Raw genomic sequence first — 20,904 nt, 5'->3', positions numbered from 1 at the left:
AACCAATGTAACCTTTCATTGGCAATGGACACGAATGCGCTCGAGCATCAATGAATACGAATACGCTCGAGCCTGACTTGGATATGCTACCGGTGAATGGATTATTCTTGTAGGTGTGAAGAGGGTTATCTTATTATTGGTGCTACGAATCATGGGTAAAGTAGGCCCACAATCACCGTACTTGCCATATCAGGCCTAACACCGGTAGTTGTGCAACGACTACATAGTCGATTCGTCGTGTGTTCGTACGGAAAATTAAGACGGATATTCGCTCCACACTGAGTGAGGTAAGGCTAGGACAATAGGGGTTAATCATTTGTGTTAAGATCTTACATTGTGGCTGATAGCTGTGGCTCATCTACTGAAATTTGCGGCTTGCCATGAATGGTGGGCGTACGCGTGTGTACATATATATCCAGATAAACGCCAGAAGTTCCATATAAAAACTTATTCCACTTGATTACTATATTTCCTCCACAAAATCTAAAAAATTTCAACCCCATGCCACTCAAAAGTTACGAAGATTTCTCAGCCCCCTTGATCTTTTCAAACAACCTTAAAAATACTGCAGAATCCTGAGCACCTCCTATCTCATACTTCCCCTGAACAGTGAAATTCGGCACTCCGCTGATCGAATTCCTCCTCGCCGCTTCCACTTCCCTATCAACCTCTGCTCCTCCCTTATCACTCTCTAACCATTCATTAACTTCTTTCTCATCTAGTCCAGCTTTTACTGCAGCATCGCGTATCATTTCATGGCTAGTGATATCCCCCTCCTCTTCAAAGTATGATTTGAATAACGAATCCACTACTTTCGTTTGCACGGCTGGCCCCTTTGTCTTTGCCAATTCGATGATTCGATGGCTATCTCTCGTATGGCCAGTTCTTCCTCCAAACTTAAAATTGATCCCAAGTCCTTTTCCAATTTGCGCAAGTCGGTTGTCCATCATTGTGATTCTTTCTTCTCCAAAGCGAGAAGCATACCATGATCGTCTATCCACACCTATTCGTCATGATTAATCTCAGAACATCCAGTCACCAGAATATGTAGGAACTTGATATTACCTTTTTTAGGTGCGTCTGGAGCAAGATAAAATGGGAGCCACGTGATATTAAATGTATCATCGGAATCAGGGTGTCGTTGTTTGTATGCTGTGATTCCTTGCTCAAGCTTTTCCTTTCCAACGTAACACCACGGACAAACAGTGTCACTAACAACCTCAATATCGAATTTGGTCATTTTGCGTAATGTAGCTTTGAACATCAAACTGCAATGGAAGCTGGGCTGGAAACTGCACTGAATCCGGTGAATATGGCAGAGAAAGATGATGAGAAAAAGGGTGAGCAACTGAAGCTATTATATAAATCTAACATGACGGCATGTACTCCGTGGTGCACCGGAGTACATTGGCCATGATTACTATTCGAAAAATTCCGAAGATTAGAAATCATTAATTTAACCGTGGGCGGCCGGATTCATTCGGCAACCCCATTCACACCAGGCGATGGATTGATTAAGTAACGTAACGAATGAAACATGATTCGATGAATTGATAATTGATAATTGATAAATTGTCAATTGATTAATATGATTTATGGATTTACGAATGAGTCAGCACTAGAGTATATAACAAATATAAAGTGAAGAGAGAGTTCACCAGTTGTGGGATGAACAAGGAATTATTAATAGTCGGCTACTTGGAAGGCCGACTACTTCTTCAGTCGGGGAAAGTAAATGTCCCCGGAAAGCGAATTGTCCCGCTTCAATTTTATAACAGTGAATGTGAGGTTTTGAAAGCGAAAGGACAATTCGCTTTCCCCGACTACCAACTAGTCGGCCTTCTCAAAGTAGCCGACTATTATAATTATTATCCTGGGTTTCATGATTTAGCACTCATTTTACTGATTATGTATGTGTGGCTTGTGCTTGTAGTGGTGGCTGATCAGATTAAACGAATTTCTTGACTAAGCATCACCCCGATTACACATGCTTTGACAGGCTTATTAAGCTCTTTCTGATTTGCATCCACCATCAATCATGATCAACCCTCTACAATCCTGGTACAAAACCCTCCACCCTTACATCCCATCCTTCAGGGAAATGCATTCCAGGCTCATCATCCCATCCCCCAGCCATCATCGCCATGGCAAGCATCAGCCCTCCGGCATTCGGAAAATATGGAGTCGGTACACGTGATCCTCCCACTGGGTATCCCGCGTCATCAAATTGGAAGATCGGATGTAGCAAGTATTCTATTGCTTGATCTACATCGCCCAGACGCAAGGAATTCATAGCTAGCAGAGCAAAATCCCAACCGTAGGAATCTTCAAACTTCCAGAGCGAGCGAATTTTGGAGGCGGTGTTGCTAATGATGGTTAAATTGAGTGGAGGAGAGCTAGAGGGTGGGAGCCAGCCGTAAATACCGGCCATTGCCGGGTGCTTTAGTTTGATAAAGGTTAGTGATTTCGAATTCGGGTGTGGTAACTATTCGACTGCGGAGTCACTTACGTCGGACAGAGTTTTGCTGTCTGTCCACATATTGGGGATGCCCTCATACACGGCGTACGTGTCATTCACGATAGGCAGAGGAGCAAGATTTTCTCGCACACTCTTCCAATTCTCAGGGATTGACTGTCCCTGGCGCTCTTTCCAGCTCATAGCTACATCAAGACCAAACCTCCAATATGCCAATTCGAAAGTTGAGTTGATCGTCGCGTTCGGGTTCGTATTCTCGGAGACGGGATACATTGGGGGACCTAAGTCATAGACTCCAGTAGTGCCATTATACCACGCAAAAGATGCCATAAAGTCAGCCGTCGCCGACAATACCTCGTCCCATCTTCCAAGTGTTGTTTCATTGGGGAATGATCGGTATTCAATCTCGGCAATGTACATGGGATGCGGTTGCTGCCAAATCAGAAGAGAGTTGATTTCTCCAGGAGCACTACGACCAGTGGGATCAGTCATTTTGCCCCAGCGGGCGCCCTGGTATCCCTGAAGCTTGGCTCTATCGCGCGAGGATTCGAGGAACTCCTCGTACATCCCAGGCATACTTCGCCACAGAAGATCAAAATGATTCCATCGAGCGAAATGCATAAGATGCCAAAACACCATCTCAAGCTGTTTGAAATTGTTTTAGCTATTGTCTTGCATCAAACCACGTTCACCACGGAAAACGTGATAAAGTGGAATGGGGATTACGAACGTGAAATTTCCCGTACCACCCATTATTCACAAGACCAGATTCTGACACGATCAGTAAATCATTGAGAAGATAGTTTTCAGAAGTCGTCCAAGTGACATACCTTGTGGAGGAAATTCACCGGCCGAATTAATCGCTAAAAGATATTGAGATAATATAATTCTTCGCTGAAGTTCAGTGGCATTCATAGAATCAACCGGACTTAAATCAATGAATGCCCCGGAATCCCAATAAGACTGCCACCACGACTTGGAGTTTTCAGCAAGCTCAGCCACGGAAGGCACACTCATGTTTCCAGCTTTGCTACAATTGTCATTGTCTGAGAATGTCCCTGTCATTCCCAAGCTGGTCGAGCCCGGCGTCGTGAAGAAGTACCGATGTGTGCCCTCCTTGGGTCCCGAAATCTGTCCTGACCCTTCCCATCTTGCTGTGAAACAGTAGCTGGTGTCGTCTAGAGTATGTTTTATAATGGCCTTGCTATCCACAACCTCAAGATACGTAGAGTGTTTACTACTGGCGTTCCATATACCCACAAATGGTGCATCAAATTTGTTCACATCCGAGTAGGGAAAATCGAAAAACAAACCCAAGGAGCCAGAACTAAGCAGCTCGGACTCAACATTAATGATGGCCGTGTCAGAATCGGGTGCCACTGATACCTCAACATGGACTTGGCTGCCATTGTACACAAATGTTGAAGTGATCACCCCGCTCCATAGGTCAAGAACTTGACTCTTCCTCTCCAAGTCACCCTCAGTAACATTAGCGTTAGCAAACCAGAAACCGATATTACCCAGATTTAACCGTTGAGGATTTTGGACCAGCCAGTTTGAGATATCAGCCTCTGCGGGATTCGCCTGGTCATAATTCACAAGTCGTCCATGAGTCCACCAGTCTACGCCTGTAAAGTCTTCATCTTGTCAACGAACAATCTTTGCTCCATATATATCAATCTATTCTTACCTTCGACAGATGTCTGATTCGGAGTGATTGGTAAGCTGAAATTATGCCAGCCCCATGTCGACATGGTTGCAAAGGGCTTAAAAGTCTGAAGACCAGTCACATCCACACCAAAGGCAAAATTCCCATTGCCAACCTGTAAAGGCGTGGTTCCCGAACTAACATTCCGGTAAACATTGTAGGCCTGAACGATTTTCTGTCGTTGTATAGAAGAAGCATTGACATTGAGGAGCCAAAGAAAAGATATGCAGGACGATAAGATAACTGATATATGCATGGTAATCTGTTTAACATCTGGATTGATAAAATTTGTCGATACATTGCTCTATTATGGATATCGACTGCTTCTTCTAGAAATATAGAATTACCCCATATTTTCACTACCGACATGCATCACTGTGCATGTACTTAACATTGTCCCGAGCCCTAGTTCTTCCACCACTCAAATCATCCTAGGTGTGTAGGTTAATCCTTGCAAGTGATAGATATGACGAAGTTAAAGCATGCATGCAACCCTTGAGTCCCACATGGCAATCAGAAAAACTTACTACTCGAGCACAAATGACGTTTAAAATGTGTGAGAATGATCATCCGGGCATTAGAAACCAGGACTACCTTATATTCCTTAGATTCCTCTCCCCTTAAACAATACCATCAACCCAATTCGAAAACCAACAAAAAATCTCCACTCTGGAAGTAATTCCTAGTTCCTGGTTCTTTCTTCTCCATCCCAAAAAGTATGAGGAGAGCTGCTCCCAAAACAAAAAAAAAGGATGGACGTTCGATACACGATACCAGCAATCTCCAGATCTTTGGTGGCAAGGAGATAATGAAACATGTCTTTTCCAGATTTTTCGTTGTCAGTTATTTTTCTTTCAGCTGTTGCTCTTGCTCAGTGCTCAAAAATCTACTGCGTATAAATTCATAAGATTACAATATAAGATTTAACTGAACGAGGTCAACATCAAAGTCAGAATCACTCTGAAAAACCAACCATTTGAGTAATAACCCTCGATAGCTAAAACCATTCTCATGATATCCTTGTAAATCAACGTCACTTGATAAGATCAAAGAAAAGCGAAAGCAGGATCCTGACACCCAGGTTCAGACCCGAGGATAAGCATTCCGCTTGCTTCGTGAGAAGCAAAGTCAGAATGCGTCCAGGGAGCTCAACTCTCAACTTTCACAGTAAGAAACGATTCCACACACCACTATCCATGTCTATCTAGCATCTACCACTCAAACGCCGGGTCATGCTTCTTCCAATAATCTTTCTTGTTCTTAGCATTCTCTTCTGCTTGTCGATGTCTTTCTGCCAAGTCTCCCCATCCCTCCTTCTTGACAGTGTATTTTACAGTTTCATCTTCATGTCTACCTGCTACATCTGCAACACTAGAAGTAATGTCGTTCACAACCTTGCCGTAGTTATCTGCGTCCCGGATTTTGCAACGAACTCCTTGAGACTCGCAATGTTGTGTAAGGGCTGTGTATGTTCCGAAACCTCTCTATCAAATAGTTAGTAACTGCTAGCCTAAAGTAGTCCTATACGAAGTTCGTGCCATGCCACTTTAAGCTTTGCGAACAGCATCTGACAAAACATAGAAATGGTTATTGGAGCAGACCTGGAAAACGATGCAGCAATTTCGACGAATCTTTAGCGAGATGATTTGGGAGGTGTATAATGGAGTGTTCGGAAATTAAGAATTGAAGTTACATCGACAGGTAATGTAAACGACAACACAAACTTAGATCGGGAAATATTTAATGAAAGAGCGTTTTGTGCTTACATAGCAGTTAGGACAGACGAGTCTATTATCTCCGGCATGTGCAGCAGAAAGTAAATGCTGGATAAAGCCTGATTCAGTATCGAAGCTCTTTCTTTGAAAATTGTTAGAGACAGGTTAAAATTGAGCAATCGACACAACTTACTTGCACAATCGGTGAGGGCACTTATATTTTCGAGTGAAAGTAACCCAATACCTTTGAGCTCGGAATGAAGGGTCTTTAGGATCGTATGGTGCATATTCTTTCTCGGGTAGAGGGTTAACAAGAGGACGCATGCGGAGAGGTGGAAGTCCACCTGTACGAGTGGCTACATCCGTGACTACAGGAGCTTCTGTGGGTGGTTGAGGAATAGGTTTTCGGGCGTTGGAAATGATATGCTTAGTATCCCAGATGGAGGTGAGACTTGGGCCCTCAAATGGTGCATCCATGAAGTTCGGAGCTTTCATGCCGGCATCCTTAAAATTACTTGCACTTGGCAATGGTGGAAAGTTACTTTCTTTCATAGAAGGTGCAATTGCTATTGGAAATCCGCCCTCGACATACTCGTACTTGACCTCTTCAGCGGGCTTTGGGTCTGGTTTAGCTATCTTCTTCACAAATGTTCCCCATGGTATACTCATTGCTTTGTCGACCTCTCCCAGAAAGATCAAATCCTCCTCGGGTTGCAATTCCATGACGGGCTCAGGTACACTGTTTGAGGCTACGCCGTTTAGTTGATTGATCGGTCCATCTTCTTCCAAGACTAGATCGTTGTAAGTTTAGCTTAAAAGAAAGGGACAGAATATTACTTGTGGTTTCCCATCCTCCGAACTCAAAGTTTGTAGATGTTTTATCCTCGAAAGTAAGTGGCAGCGTTTTCCAGGTGGATGGCGGCAGCTTGATATCCCTGGGGTTTGCAGGAATATCTTGAGAATCCAAAAAGCTGATACCAGTTCTTAGCCCAGCGTTTTCATCAATATTCTTCAAACCAGCCTTGAATTTGGCACGCAATTCTTGTTTTTGCCGCGTACGGGCCGCTAGATTTCCTCTCTCTTCATTGACTGGGCGACAGCTATCGAGTTCGAGGTGAGCAATCAGAGATCCTAAACGAATGAATCGTTTGCCACAGCCTAGGCATGAAAGGTCTTGTTCTTTTGGGTGCATCTGGAGTTGCCCAAGTTGTTAGTCAATCACGGGGTGTCTGGAATTAAACCGAATTGACTTGCCAAGGCTCGATGACGCTTAAGACCTTCATCTGTATGAAAATCTGTGCTGCAGATATCACAACAAATATGATCTCTGCTGGTCACCTTATGATTGTGGAAGGCATTCCATTCCTTGAATGTAATATTGCAGCTCTTGCAGGAAACCTTGGTATCAATTCCACTGTCGACTTCTTTAGCAGCCATATTGGCGAAAGGTTAAAAGCTTGTGAGTTACGGTAGTTTGATTATTGTAGTTGTTGGTGACGATGGTTGAGAGGTGTAAGCTGCGACTTTGTTTTTGAATAACCCAAAAACCCAATCTATGCAAGCCTTGAGTTGTTTTTGAGACACCAAATACAAAAGTGAAAGAAAAGATAGATTTGCCGTAAGATGAAGTCTCACCTTTTAAACACTTGTCAAAATAGTGAGGATAAAGGAAAAGGGGAAAAATGTATGACGAAATGTATCAAGTACGGAAAATCGAGAGGTGACAGAATATGAGATGAGGTGGGGGAAAGTTGTTGAAGAGAGGAAGGAGTGGGAAGGAAGTCAATAAAGGTTTTGGATTTGGTCGCATATCGGATAGTAACAGATTAAGCAAATAGGGAAAGAGTACAACAATGGTACAGCTGCAACTAAAACATAAAACTAAACCAACCGTAAAGGCAATAAGAGTAATTTAATATTTAATAAACAAGTCAGAGTAAGAGAAGATTGGAACATTAAGGAGTCAAAACGTATATCAAAGTGAATAGAATGATTGATCGTGTATTAGGTCAGGTAAATAGATGAATAGGCAATTATTGTTTTATTTACCTATAATCCCCGTCAGATTTCTCTAATTTTTTTAGATAGGTAGGTACTTACTTGCATACCGTCAGTGAAACTTATTCTTCCACTTTGATGGATTTACAATGTAGGACTACAATTCTTCTTGTTGACCATAGTTGCATTAAGGACCTGCAAAGGCATACCCAGAGGAGTGACAACACAAATATCAGCTATACTCTTGGTTTTTCATGGCCATCTAGGACAGCTGTTGGCATGCCAAAGCATTCAAAAGAACCAGGATAGAATACTTGGTCTGCAAAAGACGTTTCCTTCATAGACACCTTCGTCAATACCGAAAATTACAGACCATGACACAACAATGAGGAGAAAGGACAATACTATAGTCGCAGATAGCCATTATGCTCCTGGTACCCACAAAGCAAGATCTTATATCAAGCCCAAGATGGTTTTAATAGCCACTCTATCAATGCGGTTGCATCGCCATTTCGAGGAACATATTAATAACCAGATACTTCACATCTTCAAGGCAGCATCTACGCTTGGAGATGGCAAGCAACCGTATGAGCTGGGCCAAGCTATATGAATTTGAAACCGCCAGAAAAGGCCGCACAGATATCGCGAGTCACCTTGTAAAGAGAGCGGTCACAAAATCTTAGGATGAATTGATGAAGCGATAGTCTGTATATTTGCTTCGTCTGCCAGAATTCGGAATTTCCAGGGGAGTTTGAAGATATTCCGCAAGTCACAAACTTAAATGCTTGAGGATGTCAAGACTTCATGATGACAGGACGTGACTTATACGTAGAAGGTGGATACTATATACTTGATACTGCTTAGTACCCAATATTACTGTTGCAACGTTGCACATAAGTCCTATATCTTAGAGTATGAATGACTACCAGCTACGTATACCAGTATTCTAGTCGCCAGTCGTAGAAGGCATAAGTTTCGATTTCTCGTTTATATTAGCTGGTGATATTGGATTGTTCATTGTGAAGTAAATGACACAGAGCCTTGAGATTTGAGATTCTATACCTCTTTGGGTGAAGATTTTCGTACATCTCTTCTCTGTCAAAAAATCCAGTGTCAGTACTCAGAGTGCATTGGATGAGAATGCGCAAATTGATGATATCAATGTGATGACTGATGTTAGTGAAAGTTTAGAACACAACCCCTATGTTTTGTCATCTTTGTTCTCGGAAGCCCGGGGTACGGAGGCCGAATTGCTCATGTCATCAGTGAAGCAACTCAGCCTCTATGGAAAGGAACACAACTGTTATTTCAACAATTCCTCAAATAATGCCAACAACCAAGTCATGTTCCTTTAATAAATCTGATGGCTACCCTATCGCCACCGAGTCCCCCTAGATCCCCCGGCCCTACAAGAATGTCTCGAAAATGGGCTAGAAAGTGCGAACGCTATTGCTGCATTGGCGCAACTTACTTTCCCCTGGTGTTTGTGTATAGTATCACAACTTGGGCCGTCTGGGTAGAAACTACAATTGGCTTTCTAGCAGATGGCAGCAAATCCAGTTGGATCGGTAGGATTCATCGTCGCATATCTGATGTGGAGAAGCTAATAAATCATAGGCAAAGGAACGTCATTTTTAGGAATCGTTATATACATCCTCCTTAACTGGTCATATACCACTGCCGTTTTTACGAGCCCGGGGACGACTACAGCCGCGAATCATGGATATAGCGCCCTCCCGACACACAACCCTGTTGCGACAAACTTTACGGTGAAAGCGAACGGGGAATTGCGCTATTGTAAGAAGTGTCGAGCAAGGAAGCCAGATCGATCTCATCATTGCTCGACATGCGGGATTTGTGTATTGAAGATGGATCATCATTGCCCATGGCTGGCTACCTGTGTCGGACTGCGAAATTACAAAGCTTTCCTCTTGTTCCTGATATATACAACATTATTCTGTTTTCTCTGTTTCGCAGTATCAGGTTCTTGGGTTTGGAGGGAGATTTTGAGTGATGGAGAATATACAGACTCGTTGTTACCCGTAAATTACGTTATGCTAGTCGTGGTGTCTGGAATTATAGGATTGGTATTGGCAGGTTTCACAGGATGGCATATCTTGCTGTCATCCCGCGGTCAAACGACAATTGAGTGCCTCGAGAAGACAAGATACTTATCCCCGCTAAAAAAGTCGATTCGAGGTCAACACATCCCTGAAGATCAGAGTCATGGAACATACGAACAGTTAGAGAGAGCCAGAGCAAGAAATCGATATGAGGAATATCTTGACGAACAAGATTCGGAAAAGTTGCCTAGTGCATTTGATCTTGGGTGGAGAAAAAACTTCAAGCACTTATTTGGCTCCAGGGCATTGTTATGGGCTCTTCCAATACCTACTACCACTGGAGATGGATGGAGTTGGGAAGCAAGTCCGAAATGGCTTGAAGCCAGAGAAAAACTCGCTCGAGAACGAGAGGAACAAAGAAGCAGAGAAAGAGCAGCTGGCTGGGGCGAACCAACATCTCCCATAGTGCCAAGGTCAGAAGGAGCTGGCAGACATTATGTTTCCTACCCTACTCAACCCAATCGAACAAATCGTCTTCAATCTAAAGCAGACCGAATCTTGGGACGCGGTCCGAATCAATATGTGGATGAAGCAGACTCGAACGCCGTCTCCATGCAAACCTTGCAACCAAGAGACAGCGACGAAGACCATTACGAGATTAGTAGTGATGAGGATGAAGCCGAGAGACGAATCCTCGACCAAAAAGCTGCCGGTGGGTGGCCCCAAAGAGTTGGGGTTGTTACGAATACATTACTAGGAAATACGATAGCACGACAAAAAGACGACGCGAAAGGATGGGATGGACATGGGCATGATGATGATGTAGATTAGATTCGAAGATTTACACTATTTATTTTCGTCACTAGGGTTAGGGGTTTAAAATCTCATTCTTTGTATGATACAAGTTGAGGTTTGGATACGAATGGTGTTAGTGGATGGATACGAAACATCGGAAAATACTATGTTACGATATCTCATCATCCTCATAATAACTACTCTATTTCTTACATGCCGATCATTGCAAGTAGTCTCCTATGATTGAATTCGTATTATTGAAGCACACGCGACTTGTTTTGATCATAACTCTTTAATTGCCTATCTACTATTTCTAATTTTCAAGATATCAATTACCTTCGAATATTGAATCTTTATTGTATACATCAATTTTAGACAATAAATTTCTATCGTATCAAGGACTTATGAATACTAAGTTTTTATTTTATGTATGAATTTTTCTATATACACGGTTTAAATTTTATTGGAGAGATTAAAACTTTCGTTCTATATCTGATATCTATTTGTGACAATTTTGAGTATAAAATTTGTTAAATCATTCAGATTTTAGCTCGAAAGATTTCATATACTAGTCTTTACATATTATGAATATCTCATCCTTTGATTGCCGCATCTATCATTCTTGTCAAGCCGCAAAGGGATACATACCAATATCGCAATCCACAGATTATTTTGCCGTGCTACAATCTGGCTCGTTGAGTAAGATATACTCAACATTCCTGCTCGTCCGATAATAGAAAACAGCGATATGATCTTACATATTGCGATGATACTGAACTTTACTATGGTGAATAGCATCGTATATTCTGTTCTAATCAAATGTTGTCTTGCAAACAGCTTATATATTCGTCCCAGTCTTCATGTCATACGTCCTCGTATCTTATAGACTTAAACTTTCTTCTAACTGCTTAGATTCCAATACACCATGATATTGAAAGGGGATCCAGTCAATTTCAAGAAAATCAATTTAGATGAGAGGAAGTATGTTACATTCGGTTGGGGTGGGGAGTAGGAGACCGACGTCATACTCAAACAGCTATCAAACTTTTGAATTGGCAGTTAGCAAATAAATGATGTTGATGGCCTAGAGTCTACAGAGTTAACCCTAACCCTGTATTTCAAAAGAGCCAACTGCAAATTCTCTTGGAGCTCCCCTCCGCCGATCATTACGTGGTCCCATGCATGTAGTCATCGTGCGTTGGAGGCGCAGGCGGAAATCGAGGATGGGCTATGCAGTCTGCCTTATGGTGAGTTTCATTCAAATGATCGGATATCTTCGAACTAACTTTTCACGGCTCATAGTCTCGTTTGTAGCAGCAAAGGTGGTGGGTGTAGCAGACCCCTTTTGGAAAACCATCTAATCGTTGGGATTTTTTGAAGCTCTCCTGATTCCTAGGGAACTTTTTCATATTTCATGCAGGTATTAATGCATTTTCACGGCACAGGTCCAGTAATTGCTTTCTCACACTCTGGAAGGATGAATGTAGTAGATGGTAGGATCAAGCTTCGTAACAAATTGATACATATCGGACCGTCTCTCCAAGTGCCATCGCTCTAATTGTGTTGTTATAGATTTGACTTATGTATGGCGCCAGGATGGCTTGAGAAATATCTACTCGGTACTGATAGCACAAGAGGTGGAGTTTTTATTTGTCTTACTGTTCTACTGCATACATTGAAACACGCTGTCTACCCAGCCGGCGTAGGTTGGGTTAATCTTGCGAACAAGGGACATGTGACGGTCTTACAATTCTATAGCAGAAGAAAAGAACTGCATTAAAGTTAAAAGTGCTAAAAGTTTGGTTCGCAATTATTTGCAATATAGCCGATGGTATCTATTCAATATATGAATGCAAATCGAATTTTCATAATTTATCGTGAATGGATCAAGTGAATTCGGTATAGTGACACTATTAACGCTGCGCCAATTCTCACAATTTCACAATCTAAGCAAGGAGAAAAAGAACTTCTCTTCCCCAGCTTTTCCGCTCTGAATCCAACACACCATCCTAGGTGACCATATTTTCGTATCATCGAGATAACAGAAATACCTAGCACCTTTGCTCTTGTTGCCACGGCGTGATTACTATCTATGGCTCTCTCTATGCGCTTCTTCATTACACCCAAGAAGCGAGTGAGCCTCTACTATCTCAAATTCTCTTCCATTTATTGCCACCGTGATTCAACTCACGAGAGAACAAGCTAAGTCCTACATCGAGTTAAGGTAAGTTCATGTGTTTCACGTTAGGTTTGAGGTTGGACGATTAGAATAAGTTTTTTGAAACCATTCTTAATCTGCAACTACACGAACAAGTACGGTTTACCCATCTACACTCTTCGCCTACCAGGAGCAATATTATATGTTGTCGATTCCTTGGCATTATTCTCTGCCGTACAGCGGCAATACCAGGACTTAGTGTTTTCACCTTTAGAAGCCATGCGAGCCATGGGTGTTTGCGTGTCAAGCAAAACTACGAATTATATCCTAAATACAAACATCAATGGTGATGAGAGCGATTGGGGATACTCCATGGCTTTTTGCAAAGCTATCCACAAACCGCCTGCAGCGCGACCTGAACTTGATGCCATGAATCGTGTCATGGCCCGAAAAATTGCTGCTTCAGTCAATGGAATTAAAGGAAAACGACCTATGCTGCTCTTCGACTTTATCAAGCGAGAAATTGCAATGGCTACTACTAGTCAGTCTATCGACCTCAAAATCCATTCAAAGATTCCGTTTACGCAGAGGGTTTCTGGTAAGGATGAGCCTGATAATACTGAGACAGAATGCAATGAGATGCAATGGGCGATAGTGCCTGAGATTTGAAAATATCCCGCTACTCGTAGCAGCGGTCACAATGAGAAACTTCTTATAAGGAATGAAGTTATGCTAGTCCTGAGTAGCGATGCTCCCTTATGAGCTTGAAAGTAAACAGCTAAAAAATACACACCCACTGGAGCAGTATTGATGATTTAAGTCAACATAGAAGCTTGCGACTGAGGCTCGATTCGAAGATACGAGGGGGATCGAAACTTCTTTGCAAAAATTGGGGGGCTTCCATTCATGGAGGTGAAAAACTGTCCACCCTAATATTCCAAAAGCAATTGGAATGATCACTCGCTAGGAGAACCAGGAGTATGCTGTCCCACCAAATATAAAGCCAATCAGCAACGAGCATAGGGAGGTGATACAAAGGTTTCCCACCCAATCGACTCGCAGAAATGCTCGCGTCCACGTAGGATCTTTGTAATGATGAAGACGAAGAAATATGACCATAATGATCATGGCGAAGCTTGCAAAAGATTTAAACAAAAAATTCACTTACAAGTTACTCCGGCAAGAGCTGCTCCCACGACCGGCCCTAGATAGCTGTTAGGGAGGTTGAAGATATGGCAATGTCTAAGTACTTTCTTCTTACTTTTAGCGGGGCATTGTCGCATATTATAAGCTCAACAAGCATCATGACACATTCAGACCCTAATCCTCGAACCGTGCGATCAGCCATGATCATAGCGGAGGGATTCGAACCAGCTCCAATCCACAGCATGTGCCCGGCAGGGATCCCGAATTGGTCGCGAGAACGTAGAGGAAAAGTTTTGCAAACCATACAGTCAAATCCACAATCAACATTGAATATTCTCTCTCAAGTCCCAATTAATTGATACAATCGTTGGAGATCTTGTCGATTGGTTTCTTTATGAACAAAGCAATATTCTTGAAACCTAGAAATAAAATGGAATTCAATAATCGAACCAGATAAGTTCTGCCGTAGCTCGATAAAGTTTTATTCAGGATTAAAGCAGAAAATGTTATCCAAAGGACTATTCCAAAAACCACGGATATTTGGTCCATCAACCGTACGCATAATATTGTACCACTTAGAATCTAGTGAGACTGTAAAGATGAGATAGAGAGAGAGGATGGTTTGATTTCAGAACCGTTCGGGAGCGTTGCTATAATTAATTCTTCATCAGCCTTTTCCTAGAATCGATAGGATCAATATATAGGTCGATACCTGATGAAGTCATTGAATGTTGAATACTATAGAAAACAGAACGGATAAACACTTACTGCACTTGTATTTATACATAGTCGATTTGTTAATTCGTTCTTATTAGATGAAACAAATTTAGTTAAATTCTGTATCAGAGTAGGAAAGAATATGTGTGTACTGCTAGTGAGCTCTAGCCTTAGCAGGTGGCGGACTTGAATCATGATGTTTCGACTAGATTTTGAAGCAAAGAAGCTAAAAACTGATTTTGAGTCTTGACAGGAGTTACATTCGGTCTAACCATTGCAGCAGAACTCCAAGGGTTTTTTATTACGATACAAGGCCATTTGCGTTTGGACGTACAGGAATCATTGCACCGTGGTTGAGAAGCATATACTGCTTTGGAAAGAACTGACGACACAATTCGGAATGATATCTAAAAAGGTTGCAAAGGACCAAGTAAAGTAAGTACGCGGAACCAGACCCAGACCTAAGAGCATTCAAGGAACAAAGTAGGGCGGGGTACGGAGTAACAGGCACTAAATTATGTGGTAATAACCTACAGTAGACTAGTCATCCGAGAAGGGCTAAGGAAATGGAGGATCATATGCCGCAATACCTTCCATTATGTCACCGTGTATTAATTTTATGCTAAAATGCCTGTCCCGACCAGATAATTAGAAGTTTGTTCATCTCCAAATAGAATTAGATTTTTTAACTTTATATATCTATACACAAAGTATATACCGGTATAAGTTTAACCCCTTTCTCAAAAGCCGAGGGCATCACGTAATCAACATCCGAGGCCACGTTATCGCATCACTCTATAATTGTTATCTCAATGATCACTTCCATCATTACACCACAGAGATCACCAATGAATGGGTAACCAGTAATTATCAACCACAAACCATTATTCGCATTGCAAATCACAATTCTTCATATACTTATAGGAAATTCACAGGAACGGACCGCTTCAAGGCAGTCTTCCTGGCCAAGAAGTGAACTCGATTCCTCTCCAGTCAGGTAAATCTTTAATCATGGCGCCCGGTTTCAACACCAAGTCTCCCACTATGAAGCGCATCAGTAGGTCATTCTACATTCCACAACATTTCTTCGCATTAATGATTCAATAATATAGTGAAAGAAGCCGCGGAACTCTCACAACATCCATCTCCAGACTACACAGCTTCTCCGGCCTCAGATACCGATCTATTTGATTGGCACTTTACACTACGTGGCCCTCCATCCTCGTCTTTCGCCGACGGCATTTATCACGGACGCATCGTTTTACCACCACAGTATCCCCTCCGGCCCCCGTCATTTCGATTTCTTACGCCCAGTGGAAGGTTTGAGGTGAATCGCGAGATCTGCTTAAGTATAAGTGGGCACCATGAGGAAACATGGCAACCTGCGTGGGGAATACGAACCGCATTAGTAGCCCTCAGATCTTTTATGGAGACGAGCCCTTCAGGACAATTAGGAGGCGTCGATGCGAGCGACAGTGTTCGAAGGAGAATAGCCGGGGAGAGTAGAGGATGGAAGTGCGGGGTCTGTGGTGGAAGGAGCTGCGAGGAGATTTTAGGAGAGGCAGAACAACTTGCGAAAGAACTCGAGGGCGAAGGAACCAGTTCTAAGAGAGAGGAAGAGACTGTTCCACCTGAGATGCAAATAGGGTTTAAGCAGGAGACGAAAGAAGAAATGGAATCAAATCAGAATATAGATAAAGAGAACAGTAAACCTGCGGAGAAGACGCCATCGGCACAGGTTGAAAGCGAATATCCACCTGCGAGACCAGCACAAACGGTACCTCAGCCTACAGCTACGATACCGCTCCCTCAGCCTACAGCTACGATACCGCTCCCTCAACATACCCAATTCCAAGCCCAACCTCGAAGACAAATAGCACAAGCCCATGTTCAGTCAAATGATGGTGTACCCGTATGGGTCGATCGAGCTATCGCGGGGGTAGTTTTATGTTTAGTGGTCATGGTTCTGAAGATGCTAATGGGGAAGTGATAGGGTTCACGGTCACAGGTGTTATGGTGCAGACTTCATTTGGAAAATTTATCAGTGGGCAGGATGGTAAGGCGTTATGGCGGAGCATGTACGGACCTACTAGGCCCTTTCTGAAGATTGATACCATCACACAGCAAATATAATTCACTTTTTCATATGGCCTAGCCGGCATCTTTTAGGTTAAAGCAAGAATGTTATCACGTATATTGCGGACATGTTAACACATGACCATTGTTATACAAAATGCAGATTTCATATTTCTGATAGTTGGAGTTGGTGTAGGATTTCCTTCAAAGTTCAGAAATTCCATACTTGAAATTCCCAGATCTGTTTGAACAGCCGAGATCCCTTTTGTAAAGCCATCGGACTCGAAGTTCAAATATTTCTCAGAATCTCTTAAAGTGATCTGACCCCTTTCGCTGCTGCTTGAGAATGCAGACCTTCAAATACTCCATTTCCTCCAAACAACGCATTTCACCTACTTAACTCCCGGTATTGAGATGTACCCGTATACTAGAATGCTTCAAATTTTTTGGAATGTCTCCTCAATCGAGAGCAATACCAAAGCCGCTGTTGATGAGCCTCAATTTATTCAAAAAAGTTAGGTACATCTGTTTATCTGCTGTATTTACTTAGAGTGTTGGCGCTTTGCTCTGCAACAAACAAAGAATACACACTTTCTTGGGTCATTTTGTTTTCTAGTGAGCGAACTTCTCTTCTAGCCAACCAACCCCTCGGCCTGATCACAGGACTCAGAGAAACTCATATCTTGCTAGCCATTATAGGGAAGCTCTGTGTCAAAGACAAAAAGGCACAAAGCCAAGTGTAAGTACTATGCATCAAAGAGGAAAAGAATTTTAGGAATGTATCAAAAGGACTTGGAGGTCGCATTCTACCAACAAGGACTTCTTTAGCACAACTGCGATTGTTGCTTAAAATCCTATAGCTTTCAAAGTATGAAGAATTTTTAAATTGGAGTTATGCTACTCTGATCAAGTCTCTATCAGAATCATAGCAAGTCCATTTCGATATGGCAAGCTTTAACTTGGCCGAATTTTTGGGCGGATCGCGCCCTCCACCCAGAGATGAGGGGAGAGATCCAGCTGATACTCCCACGCCTGGGAATAGTCCAGATCGCACATCATCAGCCCAGAACGATGAAACCTTGCCCATCCCGCCCCCAAGGCTACGTGGCGGCTTTCAAGGAAACAGCGTTCGGGAACAATTGTCCATATCGTATGCATGGCTCTCTAAATCGGTTTTATATTATATCCCATTTGTTTTATTCTTGATTGGCTTCCCTTGCCTAGTGATATACGTTGTCTACACCCGGCTTTCCCTTGGAGATGACGACAAGATCAATTCGGGAATTTTGATCAATTTGTGGAAGGCATCTCTCGGTAGATGGGGTGTATCCTGTGGACTCATTAAGATTTTGTTTTGGGAGTCGGTAAATATCGTCGTCAAGGCCGCTAGTTGGTTTGGAATCTCACCTGCATGGTATCATTCAGTGAAAACCGCAGTCACTAGTTTTGTTAGTTCATGGTTTGTGGCCTTCACTGGCTGGTACAACTCGGCATCTGCTGTTGTCACAACGTCAATGGAATATCTGTCTGGCTTGAAGGATACTACCATGGAACATATCAAACCCTCAAGATTATTCCATCCTGCCAAATGGAGGCAAATAATTAGCTTCTCCAAATATTTTCTCGCCTTTAGCATGTCAACATGCATCGTCATCGTAACTTCAAGGATGTGGGATCCATTCGGCCTTCTTGTTATTTCCCCCCTGATGGTAAAATTGGGTCCTATAAAACGTGCGTGTACGTATATTATTGGCTGCGTGAAAGTTTTATTGCCGATATTTAATATATATAAAATATCTTGAAAGAGGGTTAAAAACATTTTATTTATCTCGAAGACCTACCCTTTGCTGATGAAATGGCTTGCGAAAACTGGTGGTGATACGTCATTTTCGATAATACCAGAACCAGAACCTGGACAGTACGAGCTTCCGGCAGGTTTCCGAGTGAGCACGGAGTTAGGAGAGAGATTTTCAAAGTCAACACTCGGAGAAGTGTTGATGGGGTCACAGCTTGGAGATGCAATCAAGAATTCAAGGCTCTCGGAAACGGTGGCATCATCAGAGCTTAGAAGCGCTGGCAGGGTCAGTAGCTGGAGGGAAATTAGCAGCATTGAACTTCGGACAATCGTCAGCAGGATCTGAGCTCCTCGGTGAATCATTATCAGGATCTATACTTGGAGATATATTATTAGTATCTGATACTCAAAAAAGGATAGCCATTTCACGGCTCGGAAGAGCGTTAGCAAAATCGGAACACGCAGCAACATTGGCAGGATTTGAACCCGTGGAAACATTAACGGAGTCAGAACTCGCGAGTAGAATAACAGAACAACTAGATACTCAGTTAGGCTTGATAACTCACCTCAGAGATCTCTCGGAGACATTGTGGGGGCCATGGCAAGTTGACAACACTATTAAAGGATTATTTGGATCACATCTTGGAGAAGTGTTAACAAAATTCGAACTCGGAGAGACGCTAGAAGGATCAAAACTCGGACAAATTCTAACAGGAACAGCACGTGGTACGCCAGAGCGTCTCAAACCACCAAGACCAGATGGTTTTCCAGGACACATCTCACCAAGAGTAGACACTTTTCTACCGATGGTAACGAAGATAATGCCAGATTCCGTAACCTCAATAGCAGGGCTTCTTGTACCGATAGTACCCAAACTTCTGACCGTGTTTTTGGAACCATTAGTACCATTACTGGAGTTCCTGACTAGCTCACCCTCTAAAACCAAACAGACATTGAGAAATAAACCGATAATTGCTTCGGATCAAATTCCCTCAATGACAGAATCCGTTCTACCAGTGGTAACGAAAGTAGTCACTATATTTCTGCAACCAATAGCACCTGTAGTGGCTTTCTTGTCCAATTTGCTCAATACCACTAAACAACCCCCAGGCGAAAGATCCACCTCTTCCAGGCTCATTCCATCTCTAGAACTATCTTTCGATCCAGCTAAAGTTTCACTTTCCGCAACTTATATATTGCCCCCCCCTGTTTGCACTCGGATTCTATATGTCCCTGCGCCATTATCTGAATGCCTGGAGCAAAGTAATGTTTGATGCGCCCTTACCCCCCGAAGAGATCCCTCCTCCGGCGGGACAACCTCCAATCGAGGCCACAGGTAAGGCTCCGCCTCGCTCTCGGGAATCATCAGTGTGGTTCATTCCCACCGTGGACTTGCATTTCCCACCACTACTGAACAAACTACCGTCAGTAAACGTGTTGTTCGCCTATGTTCGTCGGCCCTTCTCATATATCCGTTGGCTACTCACCGAGTTTCAAGATTACCGTTTTCCCCGGCCTCCCCTGCCTCAAATACCACTAATAAGCAATATACTCGCCTATATCATTCGTCTATATGCAGTGGATATTCAACTACTTGCAGATATCAGACAACAGTTCTCAGCTCTGCACAACATCATAAACATTTATTACCTCACTGCCCTGCAAGGTATATCCGATGTAATAGCCGCGCAATACGCGCTACCTATCCGCCTTAAGGATTTGGCTACATATATCCATGACTGGTTCCTCATTTTAATAACTTACTTATATTGGGTGATGATGGGATGGGACACGGAGTTCTTCGGGAGCACTGTACACGGTCAAACAGTTCTTAGTGTTATCCGCTCTATCCGCTCTTGGACAGGTTTTCTAGCTCGACCCAGACGTCGTGGTCGTGCCGGAAAGTTGCGACGTCATCATTTCCCTGGATTTGCGCGGGGTCGCCATCGCTCCCTTCTTGATCCACAATTTGGGTATCCTTTTTGACTATTCGTATATCCAAAATACAATGTATACACTGACACTATTCAGGGTTTCCTCTTTTCCATGTGATGATTGGGTCAGTCATTGGGAGTCTTATATGTCTTACAGCAGCGGATACTCCCGATAATATCCGTGATGTTCTCCTTGATACTGGTAAATTGTCTTGGCATCGGTCGCAGGAATTGTTTAAAGGTTATGACTATGGAAAATTGTTTGAAGGTCATGACTATGGAAAATTATTGGCACTGGTGTTTTGCGCTGCTATAGTAGCGTA

General features: G+C 42.8%; 9 protein-coding genes across 9 annotated transcripts; 5 read left to right on the top strand and 4 right to left on the bottom strand.

Moving 5' to 3' along the window:
- Positions 1 to 515: 515 nt before the first annotated feature.
- SS1G_11352 (hypothetical protein) lies at positions 516 to 1,240 on the bottom strand (the record flags this gene model as incomplete). Its single annotated transcript, XM_001587310.1, has 2 exons — positions 516 to 1,003; positions 1,066 to 1,240. 2 exons carry the CDS (start codon positions 1,238 to 1,240, stop codon positions 516 to 518), a joined length of 663 nt encoding a protein of 220 aa, XP_001587360.1.
- Positions 1,241 to 2,050: 810 nt separating this feature from the next.
- On the bottom strand, positions 2,051 to 4,230 carry SS1G_11351 (hypothetical protein; the record flags this gene model as incomplete). Its single annotated transcript, XM_001587309.1, has 5 exons — positions 2,051 to 2,440; positions 2,510 to 3,121; positions 3,207 to 3,247; positions 3,307 to 4,104; positions 4,167 to 4,230. 5 exons carry the CDS (start codon positions 4,228 to 4,230, stop codon positions 2,051 to 2,053), a joined length of 1,905 nt encoding a protein of 634 aa, XP_001587359.1.
- Positions 4,231 to 5,395: 1,165 nt separating this feature from the next.
- SS1G_11350 (predicted protein) lies at positions 5,396 to 7,336 on the bottom strand (the record flags this gene model as incomplete). The annotated part of the gene is made up of 5 exons (XM_001587308.1): positions 5,396 to 5,668; positions 5,951 to 6,041; positions 6,093 to 6,690; positions 6,737 to 7,091; positions 7,238 to 7,336. The coding sequence occupies 5 exons, from the start codon at positions 7,334 to 7,336 to the stop codon at positions 5,396 to 5,398; spliced, it is 1,416 nt and encodes a 471-aa protein (XP_001587358.1).
- A 946-nt stretch (positions 7,337 to 8,282) lies between these two features.
- SS1G_11349 (predicted protein) lies at positions 8,283 to 8,507 on the top strand (the record flags this gene model as incomplete). Its single annotated transcript, XM_001587307.1, has 1 exon — positions 8,283 to 8,507. The coding sequence occupies one exon, from the start codon at positions 8,283 to 8,285 to the stop codon at positions 8,505 to 8,507; it is 225 nt and encodes a 74-aa protein (XP_001587357.1).
- Positions 8,508 to 9,311: 804 nt separating this feature from the next.
- On the top strand, positions 9,312 to 10,791 carry SS1G_11348 (hypothetical protein; the record flags this gene model as incomplete). Its single annotated transcript, XM_001587306.1, has 3 exons — positions 9,312 to 9,334; positions 9,392 to 9,465; positions 9,515 to 10,791. The coding sequence occupies 3 exons, from the start codon at positions 9,312 to 9,314 to the stop codon at positions 10,789 to 10,791; spliced, it is 1,374 nt and encodes a 457-aa protein (XP_001587356.1).
- Positions 10,792 to 11,680: 889 nt separating this feature from the next.
- Positions 11,681 to 12,133, top strand: SS1G_11347 (predicted protein; the record flags this gene model as incomplete). The annotated part of the gene is made up of 2 exons (XM_001587305.1): positions 11,681 to 11,736; positions 12,058 to 12,133. The coding sequence occupies 2 exons, from the start codon at positions 11,681 to 11,683 to the stop codon at positions 12,131 to 12,133; spliced, it is 132 nt and encodes a 43-aa protein (XP_001587355.1).
- Positions 12,134 to 13,285: 1,152 nt separating this feature from the next.
- On the top strand, positions 13,286 to 13,582 carry SS1G_11346 (predicted protein; the record flags this gene model as incomplete). Its single annotated transcript, XM_001587304.1, has 1 exon — positions 13,286 to 13,582. The coding sequence occupies one exon, from the start codon at positions 13,286 to 13,288 to the stop codon at positions 13,580 to 13,582; it is 297 nt and encodes a 98-aa protein (XP_001587354.1).
- A 1,594-nt stretch (positions 13,583 to 15,176) lies between these two features.
- On the top strand, positions 15,177 to 17,123 carry SS1G_11345 (hypothetical protein; the record flags this gene model as incomplete). Its single annotated transcript, XM_001587303.1, has 4 exons — positions 15,177 to 15,211; positions 15,712 to 15,833; positions 15,889 to 16,715; positions 17,049 to 17,123. The coding sequence occupies 4 exons, from the start codon at positions 15,177 to 15,179 to the stop codon at positions 17,121 to 17,123; spliced, it is 1,059 nt and encodes a 352-aa protein (XP_001587353.1).
- Positions 17,124 to 18,423: 1,300 nt separating this feature from the next.
- SS1G_11344 (predicted protein) lies at positions 18,424 to 20,854 on the bottom strand (the record flags this gene model as incomplete). The annotated part of the gene is made up of 6 exons (XM_001587302.1): positions 18,424 to 18,433; positions 18,694 to 18,915; positions 19,214 to 19,583; positions 19,933 to 20,057; positions 20,412 to 20,457; positions 20,737 to 20,854. 6 exons carry the CDS (start codon positions 20,852 to 20,854, stop codon positions 18,424 to 18,426), a joined length of 891 nt encoding a protein of 296 aa, XP_001587352.1.
- Positions 20,855 to 20,904: the final 50 nt, after the last annotated feature.

The sequence above is a fragment of the Sclerotinia sclerotiorum genome, genomic scaffold, assembly GCF_000146945.2.
Source record: "Sclerotinia sclerotiorum 1980 UF-70 scaffold_18 genomic scaffold, whole genome shotgun sequence".
Lineage (NCBI taxonomy): Eukaryota > Fungi > Ascomycota > Leotiomycetes > Helotiales > Sclerotiniaceae > Sclerotinia > Sclerotinia sclerotiorum.
The sequence above is the reverse complement of the archived record's forward strand: the minus strand, read 5'-3'. Positions and strand labels throughout refer to the sequence as shown.